This window comes from Bicyclus anynana, chromosome 6, assembly GCF_947172395.1.
Source record: "Bicyclus anynana chromosome 6, ilBicAnyn1.1, whole genome shotgun sequence".
NCBI classification, from domain to species: Eukaryota; Metazoa; Arthropoda; class Insecta; order Lepidoptera; family Nymphalidae; genus Bicyclus; species Bicyclus anynana.
In genome coordinates this window covers 14,440,006-14,460,960 of record NC_069088.1, presented here as the reverse complement: position 1 = coordinate 14,460,960, position 20,955 = coordinate 14,440,006, and the positions used below count along the sequence as shown (strand labels likewise).

Here is a 20,955-nt window from a genome sequence, read left to right as displayed (position 1 = left end):
GTTGCCTTTAGTAATTGTAACCTTCTAAAGAAATAATTGTATTACGAGCTGAATTTATAAAATAAGAATTTATAAAATTGGTGCTTTACAAAAAATCATATCTTACCTCTTTAAAATATTAGTTTAGATATCGCAGCTATTTAAAAGTAGCCGGAAGTACATAATATTTTTGATTTTTTTCCTGATTCTAAACCCAAAATAACTTAGTTATTTAGTTAGTTTGTCAACGCTGCGCACAATGGCTAGTTATTTCAATTGGATTCCGGCGTTTAATGAACGGCCTAAGGGTTAAACTATTTGTGATACAATATAATATAATAATTATTTATGTACTAGTAACGTCGACTTCGTCCGTGATACGTAATTGAATTTCTACCAAAGATTTATTTTGTAACTTTTCTGCATTTAAAAAATCTTCTATTCTTTTCAATAATTCCCAATTGGATTAATCTTCTATTAAAACCCTTTAAATGTTATTTTTGTTACAAAAAAAAGCTTGTTATTACTCCAATGTCCAATCTATCAAAAACTTATCAAAATTAATTTAGCGCTAAGCCTCAGCAAACAGTTTGACATAGTACTTAAATTTCGCTTTATTAAATAGTTTTATTGTAAATACATATCAATTTGCAGTAGGTACGAGTATATATTATATTTATATAATTAAATTATTTTATATATATAACGGTGTCCAATATTGAAATGTATTTTGTACTTGTACCTATATAATTCCTAACACCTCTCATTCTGAGAGGAGACTCGTGCTCAACAGTGAGTAGAAAATGGGTTGCTAATGATGGTATAAGTATTATATGCGTTCACTATACAAACAAGTATAAATAAATACAAGGAATAATAAACTACTTTATTATTTCATAATCTAAGGCTGCGTTCCCATTATGTTGGAGCGACAGTTTACCGTGCAGTTTGAGGTGTCGTGTATTTTCATGGGGTGTTCACTTATAGGACGGTGTTAATTTTTTACTGTGACGACAAAATATCGTAGTAGGTACCTAATGTGAACGGATAGCTCGAAAAACGGTTAAATATCGGTATAATAGAGACAGCGACACAGTGGGAACGCAGAACCGATACCTAATATCGGCCATATCCAATGGGATCATCTGCCACGTTCTAAAGTAAATATCGGTGTCGTTCATAGTGATAACAGCTAGAGGCGACAGTTGTCCAACGGAAATTTTTTCTGTTCCAACATAATGGGAACGCACCCTAACCGCGAATTTATCCTTGTCTATTATTTCGATTCATAACACAATATTATTTATATCCTGTCTAAGCTCAATGTATTTAAGTCCAAAAATAAATATTGGGAAGGTCGTGATGTGATATGAATGATGATGAAGCTTAATAAAAATATATATTTTGTAAATATTTTAAACGATTAATGAGATAAGCTTAAATAAGCGATGTCAAAAGAATATAAATATTCGCTTTGATTAAGAACAAGTGTGGAAGCACACTAATAACTTAAGTCAAATTACTAAAACTGTGCCCAAGTCGACAAGGCGCCTATTCCATATTTATTTTAAGCCTATTTATGACACTCAAAGACTAGATAATAAAAATTAACATGTATACAAACTTTCACGTTTATAATATTAGTAAGATAGGATTATCTATGTCTAAGAGGACAAAGCAAACAGGAGTCTTTTGTAAGTAGTTTCGTGGGAGAACGACCTTACTGTTTTAAAGTTACTGATTGAAATCTATCGAATGGTACATGATTGAGTGACCTGTTACAAGTGTGTCACGATCACAAAAATATTTTTGTTTACCTCATTATTATTCGTATAATATGAAAAATATTTATGAACTTAACTTTGAATAAGTCACTCTCATTTCTTTAAGTGAAGATGTTTTATTTAACACGAATCCTAATAAACAGAAAGGCTTATAAGAGACAGCTATTAATAAGGTACATAGTGTATAGTTTGTGCTTCTAGTAAAATAATAATGTTTGGTGATAATCATTGACTTAACTATTTTACATTGAACTCTGCCCCCACTAATATCAGAAATGCATTTCAAAGGACAGCAGGCAAAAAATATAATTATTTTTTGCCTCTTTCCTCCAAATCTAGTAAAGACAGCTAATGCTTAGAGGCTGTCTTTACTGTTGGAGGTTCTGGACATATAATGGGGCCTATAGACTAACTCTAACTAAACTGTTCCGGCCGTGGCTCTTGATGACGAAGAAATAAAAGACCGGAATAAACGTAGACTCAGCTTTTTACTTTTGATTTGTGAATTTAAATACAATTTTACAAAGCGATGTTACATTGAACGCATGGTTTTAGGTCATGAAAAATTTGTTAGAATGACATTGACAGATAATTTCTTTTTTGACGTTTTTTAAATGACAGCACAGAGCTATAAAATCACAGAGTAATGCTTCGACATAAACTACTGTTGTTAATTGCTCATTGCTGGGACATCTATCAGGAACTAGGAGCCCATCCGAATGCGGGACTCTGGGAATTTACCCAGAGTGCAAAGTAGGAAAGAAGTGTCTGACAAGTTGTTTTGCGCGCATCTTCACCCTGCTGAGTCTTGCTGCCCGCCATATTTCGGCGACAGTGGCTGGTGCTATTCTGTGTCTGTAATTAGAAATTTAATTAAACTACTCAGAATATAATTAAAATATTTTGATTCATCTGTAATATACACGTTCACATAGAATATATTATATTATTTTCAGAACTTTGTCAATAAATAACACAGATAATACAAATACAGTTAAGCATTGGAAAAATATACCGGGACCGTTATCTTTGCCTATAATTGGACAACTGCTGCACTTTCTTCCAGGAGGTAAGACATTAGAGAAAGAGATTAATTTGAGAATAATAATGTGGAAATGTACAGTTTTAATAAAAGTATTTTCAAACCTACATATTATATGGATCCATGACTAGGCCGCTTAATGTAGGCCTCACTCAGCGAGCGATGGAGCAGCTATGCTTGGAGTTTCTTTGCGTGATCGAATCAGAAATGACGAAATCAGCTGAACAACCAAAGACACTGACATGGTTCATATACCGATATACAGGAAGATTTTTTTTTAGTACCGATATTTTTATATTTTGTACATAAACAAAATTTAATGAACACGTATTTTAACTTTTTTTTTTAACTCAAAAATAACAAAGTTATCGTTAGCTAAAGTTATTTACGTTTAAACAGAATTTGAGGGTACTAGGTAATAGGCAACTACAAAATCAGATGGTAGGTAGGTTAGCGAGCGCCCGCGCCGAGGGCCGTTGACCTTTGTGCGTTTATTTTAAATTCAAATTCAAATTCAAAATTCATTTATTTCAAGTAGGCTCAGTTTACAAGCACTTTTGACACGTCAGTTGACTATTTGTAAAGATTCTACCACCGGTTCGGAAGGCAGGTTCTGCTGAGAAGATACCGGCAAGAAACTCAACAGTTGCTCTTTTGAAAAAGTCATACAGTATTACAATTTACATTTGATAACAATTAAATTACAATTTCTTATAGTCTTATTTCCTGTGTGAAGGTGGAAGCTGATCCAATGGCCTCCAAGCACCTTTGTCGTTAAGGAACTCATCAATAGTGTAGTAACCTCGACTAAGTAAATGTTTTTTAACACATTGCTTAGAGTTGTGCATTGGCAAGTCCATCACAGTCTTGGGGATCTTGTTATAGAAGAGTACACCCAAACCCACAAAAGATTTTTTAACTCTTTGGAGACGATATGCAGAAATAACTAACTTATGCCCGTGTCTAGTAAGACGTGGGTTTAGATCTCCTTTTCGTTTGTACAAATTAATATTTTGTCTCACATAAACTATACTGTTATATATATACTGACAGGCTACTGTTAAAATGCCTATTTCTTTAAACTTTTGACGAAGGGACTCGCGTGATTTTAGTTGATATATTGCTCGAATTGCTCTTTTTTGAAGTACAAATATAGAATGTATATCAGCAGCCTTGCCCCACAACAAAATACCGTAAGACATTACGCTGTGAAAGTACGCAAAATAAACCATTTTATTTGATACCTATTATTTTTTATAATAATTAAAGGTCGTCACTTTTGAGCTGAGTACCGATATTCTCTTCATACTTTATTGGGCTTCGGACCATCAATAATGCCTGAAGTGCATGCGTAATAATAATTATAAAAACTATGAACTTTCGATTGAAATAATGAAATACAAATGATGATTATTATTACGCAAATTTTTGCATTAAAGGCGTATTTAAAAAATTGTAATGAGCTTATTTACATTAATCAATGATATCTACTTACTAAGTTTGTTTTTGTTAATTTGAAAATTTTAATCACTGTATTTTAACAATTGTTCGAAATGAAGTCCATTCCTTTAAAGGCACAACCGAGCACGTTTTAATAAAATTGTCATTTAGTTTATTTAAAATACTTGTTCCTCACATTAGGCACTGCGGGGTTCAGGATTCCTTGGGCTCGTAGCCTAGGAACACTCACTCGTTCGCACATTGTGCAAGCTGCACGAAGGCGTTCATTGCTGAGCAAATACACTCGCCCCATTTCGTAATAGTCGCGATTTGAAAATCCCGACATAGTGACATGCACATGCGATTTATTAATTAGGTAACTTAAATGCGCACGCGACGGCAGATTGTCTGTCACTGGTCGCCCATCGGCAATTCGGTAGGCGTCCTCAGGGATTTTTCGATCCCCTCACCTCTGCCACCCCCGTCAGTCGAAGCCGAAGCGATATGCCTACGGCCGGTATTTCTCTGTTGGCGTCTTACAAAGTGCCGCCAGCAGTTGCGCAGTTTGTTTGGTAATGTGTCCATTATTTTTGAGACATAAATTGAAAAAAAAAAATTACTTAAAATGTATCGAACTGTTTGTAGATTTATGTTCTATTAATGATACTGAACCACGAAAAAAAATATCGGTACTAAAGTCCGAATCACCCTGTATAGTACCTACCGACATAGACTGTTCTGTGGTAGGCAAGTATGATAAGAGAGAAGATCATAGTGGATTTATTACACTTTTGAATATAAAGAAGATATTATTAAGTAAGTATAGGTAATTAATATCATATAACTCTACCTTAACGCTAAGTTTTTTCAAGGTTGCAATTGCAAGAGTTGTTGTACAGGAACTATGGTCCTATTGTGAGACTCGACGGAAATTATGGGTTTGATCCCATCATTTTCATCTATGATCCTGAGGCTGCGTTTAATGTAAGTTTTTAAACTACATACTTCTATGACCAGTAAGTAGGTTTATACTTGATCCAGTGAAGTGAGTAGGTTCACCTTGGAAATTGAGATGATTGGTTGAATATTTGTATAAACTTGTACTTAATATGGCATTCTATATAAGTTGTCTCAAAAAGTATGGTAGAGTTTTCGCGGCTATTATTTTAGGACACAAATAGTTTTTTGCAAATATTTCATTTTCTATGGGTTATTTGTATCCAGTGGCGTAGCTTACTTTGGAGGGGCTCTGTATCAAAGTTAGTTCGGGGACCCATTAGACGAGCGGCAAGTTCCAAAAATCATTTGTTTTTTTTTCTTTTTTTTTTTATTCTTTAAAAGTTAGCCCTTGACTACAATCTCACCTGATGGTAATGATGATGCAGTCTAAGATGGAAGCGGGCTAACTTGTTATGAGGAGGATGAAAATCCATACCCCTTTTCGGTTTCTACACGACATCGTACCGGAACGCTAAATCGCTTGGTGGTACGTTTTTGTCGGTAGGGTGGTAACTAGCCACGGCCAAAGCCTCCCACCAGCCAGACCACACCAATTAAGAAAATCTCAATCTGCCCCGCTACCAGTGCTCCACGGAGGCTTTTCTCCGGGAAGCAGCAAATTAAGTGAGATTGTGGTTTAAATTTTACTAGTTTCTGCTTTCACACGTAAGGGGCCCCTGTAGCCCGGGGGCCCCGTATTAATGATACGGCTGATACGGCGGTAGCTACGCCCCTGTTTGTACGTTTATCAATCTTAACTTTAAACACATAACAAAAATGTTTATACCTACGAGTATTATGATCGTTATTGTTTACCAAGAGGACACAAATATTTTTTTGCAAATATTTTATTTTGTATGGGTTATTTGTACTTATCTATTATTGGTACACAGTTATTGAAATTAAAGGCATTCTATTCAAGTTGTATACATACCAACATATGGTAAGGTTTCCGCGTCACTTCTTTGAGAACACAAATAATTCATTTTCTATGGGTTATTTGTATCTATTATAATCGATATTGCAGAAAATTAAATTCTCTTTTAAATATTGGATAGAAGCAGGCGTTACTTTGCGGAAGTTCATCATGATTATATAATGAGTTATTTATTTTGCTATCATCCGCGAAAAGTCGACGAACCCATGCGACAACGTCACCCAGGTCCGACAAAATACTCTCTACGTACGTTTCACCCCGAAACCGGAGCATCCTCAGGAGATGTTGACTCTACAACGTGCAATTGCAGGTTCGTCGACTTTTCGGGGATAATAGCAAAATAATTATATAATTAAATTTTCGTTTAAATTTTATTTTATACGCTGATTTGTTTTCGAGGTAGAGAGCGGAGACTACCTACGAGGTTGGAGCTTTTTCAAACAAAAGTTGAAAGAACATTTGTACTTTACTTTTTCTTACTTCCTTCGGCGCTAGGTTATGTAGGTTTTGAGACAACTTTCAAAATGCCAAAATACAAGTTTTATTTATTTATTTATTTAAGCCTTTACAATCTAAATTACATAATATTTATTACAGTTAAATTTCATCCCACTGCTGGGCAAAGGCCTCCCCATTCCTCTTCCATTGTGTCCTTTCCATTGCTGATCGGGTCCAGTATGTCCCTTCAAAGGCAATCAGATCGTCTTTCCATCTACTAATTGGTCTGCCTCTTTTTCTTTTTTCCTCCCTTGGGCACCACGATGTTGTTATGCTACTACAATCGTCATTTAATTTTCTCAAAATACAAGTATACACAAAAATTCAGCTGGGTATCAAATCCAATATTGACTACTTTAAGTGGGTCAACTGATGAAATTTTAACTAATACTATAAACAGTTAAAGTTTGTGGTTTTATTATTATTCGCCGGCTCTATTTAACCGATTTTGAAAATTGTTTTATACGTTATTTTTTATTGTCGTATGCTATATTTTATCCCAGTATTCTCACGGGAACGTGAATTACGCGGGTGAAACCGCAGTGCATCGGCAAAATCGTCTTTGGATTTTTGGTTTGATTTTAACTCTGTAACGATATTATTGAGCTTTGTTACAGTTGTATCGTAAAGAAGAGACTGGACCGGTCCGGCCTGGTTTTGACTCTATGTTATATCATAGAAAAAAGTACTATATCAAAAGCGATGAGGATCCTTTGGGATTGATTATTGAGTAAGTACATCAATTCTTTATTTACTGATAACACATACATTGAAATGTATTCGGCCATTTCTGGCATACAACAATTTATATTTAGGACAAAAAATATAATTCAATAGCAAATAATTAAATAAAACAAAGTAGACTATTTCTAGAATAATATTTGTCCGCTGACAGTCTCATTCCCTGAATAGTCTTAAAGGCTTCGGAACACGGCGACCTGGATAAGGTTATAAAATGCTGATTCTTTCTTTCGAAAAATACTCGATTTTTTTTATTTAATGACAAGTTAGCCCTTGACTGCGATCTCACCCGATTAAGTAACGATGCAGTCTAAGATAGAAGCGGACTAACTTGGACTAACACATTGTATTTTCCTGTAGATATTCATTTAATTTTTTCAAATAGGTAAAGGTTTAAATAGAGATATTGACAACAGGAACGAGTGTTAGGCTGAGAAGAAACACTGCAGTTAATTATTAAAAATGTTTTTATTTATAGCAATAGTGAAGGTTGGCGAAAAATGCGATATACAGTTAACCCTATTATGTTGAAAACAAAAGCGATCAAGAAATATGCTAAAATTATGGCTGATGTCGCAGATGAAATGATCCAAAGGTAATTTTAATTTTGCTACTGGTATAAGTAAATTAAGCGATCTTTGCGGTCCTATTTATAAACATAGATTAAGATTTAAACCTGAAAACATAAACTTCAACATTGGTCAAAGTAAAGTGAACTTTAAGTAGTAATTAGGTCCACTTTACTTTGTGGAAAATTGAAGTGTAAATCACAATACACGTTTATGAAAAAGGGGGGTAAAAGTTTAGAGAAAGGCATTTATCAGAAGTCTAAAAATATCTATTTCTAGTTTTCATAGCACATAATAATTAATATCTTAACTTTAAAATTAAAAACAACGTATTGAAAATTTCATTGCAGTCAAAGAAACATAGAGAAAAATATTATATGGATAGCATACAAGAACGGTCTTATCGCTAAATCAATATCCATTATCCAGTTTGACCAACAGACAAACTTTGGTTAAAGGAATTATTATTAACTAGCGGACGCCCGCGACTTCGTCCGCGTGGAATTTAGTTTTTCACAAATCCCTCGGAAACCATAGATTTTTCCGGGATAAAAAGTAGCCTATGTGTTAATACAATATACATATCTTAATACCAAATTTCAGCTAATTCGGTTCAGTAGACGAGGCGTGAGAGAGTAACAAACATTCATATCTTCAAAATCATCAGTTTTCGCAAATCTCCGGAAACCATGGATTTTTTCGGGATACTAAGTAGTTTAATAGGAGTAAAGATACGAGTAAAATCTATTTCCATTCCAAATATCAGCCAAATCGCTTCAGAAGTAGCTGGTTAAAGAGTAACAATCATCCAAACAAACATACAAACTTTCGCGTTTATAATTTTAGTAGGATATGAAACGGATTAGTCCGAAAATTTTACTAATTATTTTATACATTGTACATTTTCCAGGATTAAACTAATTCGCAACAAGGAAAATAAGCTGGAAAGTAATTTCTACAATGAGTTGAACTTATGGTCTTTGGAATCAATTGCGGTCGTGGCACTTGGAGATCGTTTGAAATGTTTTGATCCTAACTTACCCAACGATTCACCTACGAAGAAGTTATTGAAAGCCATCCACGACGTTTTCAATACAATGGACAAACTTGATTTCCAGCCTAGCCTTTGGAAATATATAGCGACTCCCGCATTTAAAAAAGGAATGAGAATATATGATGAGCAAATGAAGTAAGTTTATTAATGTAACCTTTCATCTTATTATAGTGTCATAAACTTTTTGGCTGGTAGGAGGCTTCGGCCGTGGCTTGTTACCACCATACCGGCAAAGACATACCGCCAAGCGATTTAACGTTCCGGTACGATGTCGTGTAGAAACCGAAAGGAGTGTGGATTTTCGTCCTCCTCCTAACAAGTTAGCTTGCTTCCATCATAGATTGCATTATCACTTACCATCAGGTGAGATTGTAGTCAAGGGCTAACTTATAAAAGAAGAAAAGAAGAAAAGAAAAATAACAGATGAGGGTACTAATTTCTTATGCCGGATCGCGTTCTATGATGATATCAATGTCTTGTAATATATTTTCAGGTTAAACGAATTCTTTATAGACAAAGCTATGAATCAACTGCAATCGAAAGGCAAATCAAACGACGAGGATAAAAGCATACTTGAAAAATTAATGGAAATAGATCGCAAACTCGCTATTGCGCTTGCTAACGATATGTTATTCGCAGGCGTTGATGCGGTAAGTTAATATTTAATACAATATTTTAAAAAAATTTGAGTATTTCAAAACTTCAAAAAATTTCAAAAAAAAAAAAAATATTTTCTACATGTATGTTACATGTAGAAAATATTTTTTTTTTTTTTATTCTTTACAAGTTAGCCCTTGACTGCAATCTCACCTGATGCTAAGTGACGATGCAATCTAAGATGGAAGCGGGCTAACTTGTTAAGAGGAGGATGAAAATCCACACCCCTTTCGGTTTCTACAGAAAATATGAAAACGGTGAACCCAAACCAAACGGTGGCTTTTTTTTTTAATATTATTTTATATCGAATAGAGTTGTTTGGCCACGATATCACCAGATAGTAAGTGGTGACACGTTATTGCATAGAATATGCCCATTATATTACAGATGTCCATGTTTTGTCCAACACAGAGTTAGAGATTTCTACACCGTACATGGTTAGGGTCCTTACGCATAATATAAAGCAACTGGCGGACGCCCGTGACTTCGTCCGCCCTTAGAGCTCTTTAATCCAGCCCTATCGCAAAATCCGTTATTAACGGACGTCACCTAACTATAAACTACCTCCCTGCCAAATTTCGTCTTCATCCGTCAAGCGGTTTTCGAGACTTCGTGTTGAATGACATTTTGTTTTTAAGATGAAGGAATAAAATGGATTATTACTGAATAATTTACATGTTAATAACTTTAACTGAATTTGATATTTAAATCAACTTTTTTTTACAATCTCACCTGATGGTAAGTGATGATGCAATCTAAGATGGAAGCGAGCTAACTTGTTAGGAGGAGGATGAAAATCCACACCCCTTTCACTTTCTACACGACATCGTCGGTAGGTTGGTGACTAAACCACAGCTGAAACCTCCCACCAGCCAATTAAGAAAACCTCAATCGGCCCAGCCGGGAATCGATTCCAGGACCTCCGTTTTGTAAATCCACCGCGTATACCACTGCGCCACGGAAGCCGTCGACTACTTTAAATCGCACAAATACCTAGTTGTACTTATTTCTACTAATACCCCTACCCTTTAAGCCTGAGTTAAATATTTATATACAAATTAATATGACAGGTTTCTTATTCACTCTAAACACAGTATTTACGACTAGTTGGAGCGAGAAAGGAATATTGGTTATACTTAAATTATTAACTGATGCGGCGCGGTTTCACTTGCGTGGTTCCTGTTCCCGTCGAAAACGGGGACAATATATAGACTTTTACGATATATGGGCTATCTAAAACTGAAATAATTTTTCAAATCGGATCAGTAGTTCCTGAGATTAGCACGTTCAAACAAACAAACTCTTCAGCTTTATAATATTAGTACCTACAGATATATTATTTAAAAAAAAAAAAATTAATGACTTTAATTTATTTTAATGTTTTGTTTAGGTTGCTACAAGCGTTTTGTCACTATTATATCTTTTGGCTATAAACAAAGAGAAACAGAAAATATTAAGAGATGAGATCTGGATGAAACATTAAAAGCGACCATATCTCAGGGCATGTATCAAGGAGAGTTTCAGGCTATATCCAATTCTCAGTGGGAATTTCAGAAGGACAACCAAAGAGCATGATGTTTTAGGTTATAGAATACCCAAAGATGTAAGCCATAAAGTTACAAATCATCATCATCATCATCATATCAGTCGATGGACGTCCACTACAGTTTTGTAGGGACTTTCAAACAAACATTCAAACAAAATGATTAATCTTGCTATAATTTAAAAAGCAGACGAACAAAATGGATTTACAAAGAATGAATGGAAATCTTGGAAGGGGAAGGTCAAAGCAAACATTTCTTGATGAAATCCAGGATATTCTCACTACAAAAATACCCTAAGCTAAAAATAGTTGTATTGAACATGGGTGTTTTCCATTCCAGTGTCTGGGTGTATTTATTCATTATATAAGTATTTAGCAGTATCTAATTAACTAATTAATATCATAAATCAGCAAATAAAAAAAAAAAAAAAAAAAAAAAAAAATCAGCAATCTTAGTACCCTTAACACAAGCTGAGCTTACTCTGGCGCTAGATAATATTATATGGATAGCATACAAGAACGGTCTTATCGCTAAATCAATATCCATTATCCAGTTTGACCAACAGACAAACTTTGGTTAAAGGAATTATTATTAACTAGCGGACGCCCGCGACTTCGTCCGCGTGGAATTTAGTTTTTCACAAATCCCTCGGAAACCATAGATTTTTCCGGGATAAAAAGTAGCCTATGTGTTAATACAATATACATATCTTAATACCAAATTTCAGCTAATTCGGTTCAGTAGACGAGGCGTGAGAGAGTAACAAACATTCATATCTTCAAAATCATCAGTTTTCGCAAATCTCCGGAAACCATGGATTTTTTCGGGATACTAAGTAGTTTAATAGGAGTAAAGATACGAGTAAAATCTATTTCCATTCCAAATATCAGCCAAATCGCTTCAGAAGTAGCTGGTTAAAGAGTAACAATCATCCAAACAAACATACAAACTTTCGCGTTTATAATTTTAGTAGGATATGAAACGGATTAGTCCGAAAATTTTACTAATTATTTTATACATTGTACATTTTCCAGGATTAAACTAATTCGCAACAAGGAAAATAAGCTGGAAAGTAATTTCTACAATGAGTTGAACTTATGGTCTTTGGAATCAATTGCGGTCGTGGCACTTGGAGATCGTTTGAAATGTTTTGATCCTAACTTACCCAACGATTCACCTACGAAGAAGTTATTGAAAGCCATCCACGACGTTTTCAATACAATGGACAAACTTGATTTCCAGCCTAGCCTTTGGAAATATATAGCGACTCCCGCATTTAAAAAAGGAATGAGAATATATGATGAGCAAATGAAGTAAGTTTATTAATGTAACCTTTCATCTTATTATAGTGTCATAAACTTTTTGGCTGGTAGGAGGCTTCGGCCGTGGCTTGTTACCACCATACCGGCAAAGACATACCGCCAAGCGATTTAACGTTCCGGTACGATGTCGTGTAGAAACCGAAAGGAGTGTGGATTTTCGTCCTCCTCCTAACAAGTTAGCTTGCTTCCATCATAGATTGCATTATCACTTACCATCAGGTGAGATTGTAGTCAAGGGCTAACTTATAAAAGAAGAAAAGAAGAAAAGAAAAATAACAGATGAGGGTACTAATTTCTTATGCCGGATCGCGTTCTATGATGATATCAATGTCTTGTAATATATTTTCAGGTTAAACGAATTCTTTATAGACAAAGCTATGAATCAACTGCAATCGAAAGGCAAATCAAACGACGAGGATAAAAGCATACTTGAAAAATTAATGGAAATAGATCGCAAACTCGCTATTGCGCTTGCTAACGATATGTTATTCGCAGGCGTTGATGCGGTAAGTTAATATTTAATACAATATTTTAAAAAAATTTGAGTATTTCAAAACTTCAAAAAATTTCAAAAAAAAAAAAAATATTTTCTACATGTATGTTACATGTAGAAAATATTTTTTTTTTTTTTATTCTTTACAAGTTAGCCCTTGACTGCAATCTCACCTGATGCTAAGTGACGATGCAATCTAAGATGGAAGCGGGCTAACTTGTTAAGAGGAGGATGAAAATCCACACCCCTTTCGGTTTCTACAGAAAATATGAAAACGGTGAACCCAAACCAAACGGTGGCTTTTTTTTTTAATATTATTTTATATCGAATAGAGTTGTTTGGCCACGATATCACCAGATAGTAAGTGGTGACACGTTATTGCATAGAATATGCCCATTATATTACAGATGTCCATGTTTTGTCCAACACAGAGTTAGAGATTTCTACACCGTACATGGTTAGGGTCCTTACGCATAATATAAAGCAACTGGCGGACGCCCGTGACTTCGTCCGCCCTTAGAGCTCTTTAATCCAGCCCTATCGCAAAATCCGTTATTAACGGACGTCACCTAACTATAAACTACCTCCCTGCCAAATTTCGTCTTCATCCGTCAAGCGGTTTTCGAGACTTCGTGTTGAATGACATTTTGTTTTTAAGATGAAGGAATAAAATGGATTATTACTGAATAATTTACATGTTAATAACTTTAACTGAATTTGATATTTAAATCAACTTTTTTTTACAATCTCACCTGATGGTAAGTGATGATGCAATCTAAGATGGAAGCGAGCTAACTTGTTAGGAGGAGGATGAAAATCCACACCCCTTTCACTTTCTACACGACATCGTCGGTAGGTTGGTGACTAAACCACAGCTGAAACCTCCCACCAGCCAATTAAGAAAACCTCAATCGGCCCAGCCGGGAATCGATTCCAGGACCTCCGTTTTGTAAATCCACCGCGTATACCACTGCGCCACGGAAGCCGTCGACTACTTTAAATCGCACAAATACCTAGTTGTACTTATTTCTACTAATACCCCTACCCTTTAAGCCTGAGTTAAATATTTATATACAAATTAATATGACAGGTTTCTTATTCACTCTAAACACAGTATTTACGACTAGTTGGAGCGAGAAAGGAATATTGGTTATACTTAAATTATTAACTGATGCGGCGCGGTTTCACTTGCGTGGTTCCTGTTCCCGTCGAAAACGGGGACAATATATAGACTTTTACGATATATGGGCTATCTAAAACTGAAATAATTTTTCAAATCGGATCAGTAGTTCCTGAGATTAGCACGTTCAAACAAACAAACTCTTCAGCTTTATAATATTAGTACCTACAGATATATTATTTAAAAAAAAAAAAATTAATGACTTTAATTTATTTTAATGTTTTGTTTAGGTTGCTACAAGCGTTTTGTCACTATTATATCTTTTGGCTATAAACAAAGAGAAACAGAAAATATTAAGAGATGAGATCTGGATGAAACATTAAAAGCGACCATATCTCAGGGCATGTATCAAGGAGAGTTTCAGGCTATATCCAATTCTCAGTGGGAATTTCAGAAGGACAACCAAAGAGCATGATGTTTTAGGTTATAGAATACCCAAAGATGTAAGCCATAAAGTTACAAATCATCATCATCATCATCATATCAGTCGATGGACGTCCACTACAGTTTTGTAGGGACTTTCAAACAAACATTCAAACAAAATGATTAATCTTGCTATAATTTAAAAAGCAGACGAACAAAATGGATTTACAAAGAATGAATGGAAATCTTGGAAGGGGAAGGTCAAAGCAAACATTTCTTGATGAAATCCAGGATATTCTCACTACAAAAATACCCTAAGCTAAAAATAGTTGTATTGAACATGGGTGTTTTCCATTCCAGTGTCTGGGTGTATTTATTCATTATATAAGTATTTAGCAGTATCTAATTAACTAATTAATATCATAAATCAGCAAATAAAAAAAAAAAAAAAAAAAAAAAAAAATCAGCAATCTTAGTACCCTTAACACAAGCTGAGCTTACTCTGGCGCTAGATAATATTATATGGATAGCATACAAGAACGGTCTTATCGCTAAATCAATATCCATTATCCAGTTTGACCAACAGACAAACTTTGGTTAAAGGAATTATTATTAACTAGCGGACGCCCGCGACTTCGTCCGCGTGGAATTTAGTTTTTCACAAATCCCTCGGAAACCATAGATTTTTCCGGGATAAAAAGTAGCCTATGTGTTAATACAATATACATATCTTAATACCAAATTTCAGCTAATTCGGTTCAGTAGACGAGGCGTGAGAGAGTAACAAACATTCATATCTTCAAAATCATCAGTTTTCGCAAATCTCCGGAAACCATGGATTTTTTCGGGATACTAAGTAGTTTAATAGGAGTAAAGATACGAGTAAAATCTATTTCCATTCCAAATATCAGCCAAATCGCTTCAGAAGTAGCTGGTTAAAGAGTAACAATCATCCAAACAAACATACAAACTTTCGCGTTTATAATTTTAGTAGGATATGAAACGGATTAGTCCGAAAATTTTACTAATTATTTTATACATTGTACATTTTCCAGGATTAAACTAATTCGCAACAAGGAAAATAAGCTGGAAAGTAATTTCTACAATGAGTTGAACTTATGGTCTTTGGAATCAATTGCGGTCGTGGCACTTGGAGATCGTTTGAAATGTTTTGATCCTAACTTACCCAACGATTCACCTACGAAGAAGTTATTGAAAGCCATCCACGACGTTTTCAATACAATGGACAAACTTGATTTCCAGCCTAGCCTTTGGAAATATATAGCGACTCCCGCATTTAAAAAAGGAATGAGAATATATGATGAGCAAATGAAGTAAGTTTATTAATGTAACCTTTCATCTTATTATAGTGTCATAAACTTTTTGGCTGGTAGGAGGCTTCGGCCGTGGCTTGTTACCACCATACCGGCAAAGACATACCGCCAAGCGATTTAACGTTCCGGTACGATGTCGTGTAGAAACCGAAAGGAGTGTGGATTTTCGTCCTCCTCCTAACAAGTTAGCTTGCTTCCATCATAGATTGCATTATCACTTACCATCAGGTGAGATTGTAGTCAAGGGCTAACTTATAAAAGAAGAAAAGAAGAAAAGAAAAATAACAGATGAGGGTACTAATTTCTTATGCCGGATCGCGTTCTATGATGATATCAATGTCTTGTAATATATTTTCAGGTTAAACGAATTCTTTATAGACAAAGCTATGAATCAACTGCAATCGAAAGGCAAATCAAACGACGAGGATAAAAGCATACTTGAAAAATTAATGGAAATAGATCGCAAACTCGCTATTGCGCTTGCTAACGATATGTTATTCGCAGGCGTTGATGCGGTAAGTTAATATTTAATACAATATTTTAAAAAAATTTGAGTATTTCAAAACTTCAAAAAATTTCAAAAAAAAAAAAAATATTTTCTACATGTATGTTACATGTAGAAAATATTTTTTTTTTTTTTATTCTTTACAAGTTAGCCCTTGACTGCAATCTCACCTGATGCTAAGTGACGATGCAATCTAAGATGGAAGCGGGCTAACTTGTTAAGAGGAGGATGAAAATCCACACCCCTTTCGGTTTCTACAGAAAATATGAAAACGGTGAACCCAAACCAAACGGTGGCTTTTTTTTTTAATATTATTTTATATCGAATAGAGTTGTTTGGCCACGATATCACCAGATAGTAAGTGGTGACACGTTATTGCATAGAATATGCCCATTATATTACAGATGTCCATGTTTTGTCCAACACAGAGTTAGAGATTTCTACACCGTACATGGTTAGGGTCCTTACGCATAATATAAAGCAACTGGCGGACGCCCGTGACTTCGTCCGCCCTTAGAGCTCTTTAATCCAGCCCTATCGCAAAATCCGTTATTAACGGACGTCACCTAACTATAAACTACCTCCCTGCCAAATTTCGTCTTCATCCGTCAAGCGGTTTTCGAGACTTCGTGTTGAATGACATTTTGTTTTTAAGATGAAGGAATAAAATGGATTATTACTGAATAATTTACATGTTAATAACTTTAACTGAATTTGATATTTAAATCAACTTTTTTTTACAATCTCACCTGATGGTAAGTGATGATGCAATCTAAGATGGAAGCGAGCTAACTTGTTAGGAGGAGGATGAAAATCCACACCCCTTTCACTTTCTACACGACATCGTCGGTAGGTTGGTGACTAAACCACAGCTGAAACCTCCCACCAGCCAATTAAGAAAACCTCAATCGGCCCAGCCGGGAATCGATTCCAGGACCTCCGTTTTGTAAATCCACCGCGTATACCACTGCGCCACGGAAGCCGTCGACTACTTTAAATCGCACAAATACCTAGTTGTACTTATTTCTACTAATACCCCTACCCTTTAAGCCTGAGTTAAATATTTATATACAAATTAATATGACAGGTTTCTTATTCACTCTAAACACAGTATTTACGACTAGTTGGAGCGAGAAAGGAATATTGGTTATACTTAAATTATTAACTGATGCGGCGCGGTTTCACTTGCGTGGTTCCTGTTCCCGTCGAAAACGGGGACAATATATAGACTTTTACGATATATGGGCTATCTAAAACTGAAATAATTTTTCAAATCGGATCAGTAGTTCCTGAGATTAGCACGTTCAAACAAACAAACTCTTCAGCTTTATAATATTAGTACCTACAGATATATTATTTAAAAAAAAAAAAATTAATGACTTTAATTTATTTTAATGTTTTGTTTAGGTTGCTACAAGCGTTTTGTCACTATTATATCTTTTGGCTATAAACAAAGAGAAACAGAAAATATTAAGAGATGAGATCTGGATGAAACATTAAAAGCGACCATATCTCAGGGCATGTATCAAGGAGAGTTTCAGGCTATATCCAATTCTCAGTGGGAATTTCAGAAGGACAACCAAAGAGCATGATGTTTTAGGTTATAGAATACCCAAAGATGTAAGCCATAAAGTTACAAATCATCATCATCATCATCATATCAGTCGATGGACGTCCACTACAGTTTTGTAGGGACTTTCAAACAAACATTCAAACAAAATGATTAATCTTGCTATAATTTAAAAAGCAGACGAACAAAATGGATTTACAAAGAATGAATGGAAATCTTGGAAGGGGAAGGTCAAAGCAAACATTTCTTGATGAAATCCAGGATATTCTCACTACAAAAATACCCTAAGCTAAAAATAGTTGTATTGAACATGGGTGTTTTCCATTCCAGTGTCTGGGTGTATTTATTCATTATATAAGTATTTAGCAGTATCTAATTAACTAATTAATATCATAAATCAGCAAATAAAAAAAAAAAAAAAAAAAAAAAATCAGCAATCTTAGTACCCTTAACACAAGCTGAGCTTACTCTGGCGCTAGATAGTGTTGTGTTTATGGTTTAAGTATATTTATTATTTATTTATTTATTTAAATTTGTACGAGGCATGCACTTCCAACTTTTCAGTTATGTGTATTTTACAAAATTCAAACGGTGAAGGAAAAATATCGTGAGGAAACCTGCGTACCTGAGATTTTTTTTAATTCTCTAGGTGTGTCAAGCCTGCTAATCCGCATTAGGCCAGCGTGGAGTTGGGATGCGTGCTATACAATGAGCCGAATAAGGGTTGTTAATGATGATGATGATGATGATGATGATGATGATGATGATAATGATGATGATGATGATGATAATGATGATGATGATGATGATGATGATGATGATGATGATGATGATGATAATATAAATTAGATAATTAATTACATTTTTAGATGAATGTCATAGTTGGAAACCAACAACTGTGTATGATGGAGGAACAATTTCCTAGGCCTGCTGAGTTTATTCCAGAGAGATGGATTGTTGACAAAAATGAGCCCTTGTACTATGGAAACGCCCATCCATTTTGTTTCAACCCCTTTGGATTTGGTGTGCGAAGTTGCATAGGTAATTTGCAATATCAATTTGAATTTAAAAATGACCGACTTTTCATAACAGAATGACGATTTATGGCGAGCGTCCACAGATTCCCATCGGACGCATCGGACGCATCGGACTTCAGTATTTATTGTATAAAAAGTCATACAAGCGCGTCCACTAATCCGCATCGTACGTATCACATCGTTGCGTACGATGCGGATCAGTGGACGCCACCAGTAAGCCACTCTGAATTGTCTTTTTAAATATAAAGTCTTTTTGCATTGTATATAATCCTTTTCATTCTGATAAGAGATGATTTTTTTTCATGTGTTTTTTTTATGTTTAGGTCAACGCATAGCTGATCTGGAAATTGAAACATTCGTCGTTAAAATCATGGAAAATTTTGAAATTGAATGGTTCGGACCGCCACCTGTAAGGGATCGTATGGGTACACTAAATTACTTCCTCGAGCCTTATAATTTCATTTTTAACGACGCACCATGTCTAAAATAAAACCACCTCAACATACTCGTAGGTTGAAACCAAGACTTGAAGCACACTTCTCATTAAACCGTAATTATAATATTTAATGTTAATCTAATTAAAGAGAGCCGTGATAGCCCAGTGGATATGAACTCTGCCTCCGAGGCTTAACCCCTCTCATTCTGGGAGGAGACTCGAGCTCAGCAGTGAGCTAAATATGGGTTGATAATGTAATGTAAATGTAAATCTAATTGTGTTGTTTATAATTTCATGTCTAATTTATTTATAACATTGTAAAATCCTTATGTTAGTCCTCTTATTTATCAATACATTTTAGTGAATATACTTTGAAATAATCCATTAGTTTTTTCTTATTATACGAGTGCATACATATCTCTATTCAATACAGCACTCCTAAGGATTACTAATCAGCATATTCGTAGATTTAAAGAGTTAGAGATAGATAAGGCTTAAAATATCTGTACTATGAAACGCAAATGGATTTGTATTTGAGATACATTTGCTGACTCTTTATTACATACTTACTGAAGGATATTATATGTTAACTATAATATAGTAATAGTCAGTGATTGTCTGTGTCAATAAAAAATAAAAATAGTTTATTTATTTAAAAATGTTTTAAAAACTACTGCGCCTGTATCTTTTTGCTTATTTATTGACAATGGTTCAAACATAACTAGACGTAGGCTTTGAATTATTGCTATTGAAACTTTGAAAAAAAAAACACGTCATTAAAACAAAGCTTATATGGGTGTCAAATGGAAACGAACAATACCAGATAAAAATTATTAATTTATTATATTTATTTTTTAATGATTAAAATTAAATTTAATTATTAAGATTAATTGTATTTTTATTACCCTATATTGTTCGAAGTTTCTAAAACGCTGCCAAGCCAATTTAGATGTGGCGGTTCACTTCCTTCTCCAAAAAGAATCCCTGGGCTACCCAGATAAGACCATTTTCGTGCCCACAGGGTCTACACTGAGGCGGCGGAAAAGGGGAAAATAACGCAAGCTGGGAATTGAAGCTAGGACCTTGCAATGGTAAATCATGGAAATAAACCTGTCAGGACAAACATACTCGTAATCATACCTATAACACAACAATGAAAAATCTGTCAAATCCAGACAAATCAAGTCAAAACTAAAGCTACCTACTGTAACACATGCTCATTTCAAGCACGAAAGCATGCTTCTATTTAGCAGTTGCTACTTGTTTAGCATATGTATCGCAACATTGCTAATAATGAGCATTAGTAGAACAGTATGCTCAAACTATGTAAGACTCGAGCTACTCTTCGTTAGAAAAACTTACTTGAAGGTTGGTGGTTCCTGATTCTGCCAGTCGATTAAATAGTAATATACTTTAGAACTATTTTGGATGGTATTGCCAAAATACAGGGGCTTGCAACCGCTAATAACTG

The 20,955-nt window shown here is 34.8% G+C and overlaps 1 protein-coding gene and 1 pseudogene across 3 annotated transcripts; one reads left to right on the top strand and one right to left on the bottom strand.

The window, feature by feature from the left end:
- Positions 1-1,658: 1,658 nt before the first annotated feature.
- On the bottom strand, positions 1,659-6,572 carry LOC128198149 (uncharacterized). 3 transcript variants are annotated; one of them, XR_008250887.1, is made up of 2 exons: positions 6,179-6,572; positions 1,659-2,618 (listed from the first exon to the last, which is right to left on the bottom strand). XR_008250887.1 is itself a non-coding variant. In XM_052881995.1 (2 exons), exons 1-2 carry the CDS (start codon positions 4,589-4,591, stop codon positions 2,460-2,462), a joined length of 309 nt encoding a protein of 102 aa, XP_052737955.1. In that variant the 5' UTR covers positions 4,592-4,789; the 3' UTR covers positions 1,667-2,459. The 3 variants fall into 3 exon arrangements, 1 of the variants encoding a protein (XP_052737955.1); XR_008250886.1 differs by lacking the exon at positions 6,179-6,572 and adding an exon at positions 4,301-4,830; XM_052881995.1 differs by lacking the exon at positions 6,179-6,572 and adding an exon at positions 4,442-4,789 and having other exon boundaries at positions 1,667-2,618.
- A 1,310-nt stretch (positions 6,573-7,882) lies between these two features.
- On the top strand, positions 7,883-19,692 carry LOC112056986 (cytochrome P450 CYP12A2-like; annotated as a pseudogene).
- Positions 19,693-20,955: the final 1,263 nt, after the last annotated feature.

What these genes read in the sequence shown, in the direction of transcription:
- LOC128198149 (XM_052881995.1), bottom strand. Translation starts at nt 4,591, where the DNA reads ATGTCGGGATTTTCAAATCGCGACTATTACGAAATGGGGCGAGTGTAT. An exon ending in TGAACCCCGCAGTGCCTAAT is followed by an intron (nt 2,619 to 4,441) that starts GTGAGGAACAAG and finishes TTCTAATTACAG; the next exon opens with ACACAGAATAGCACCAGCCA.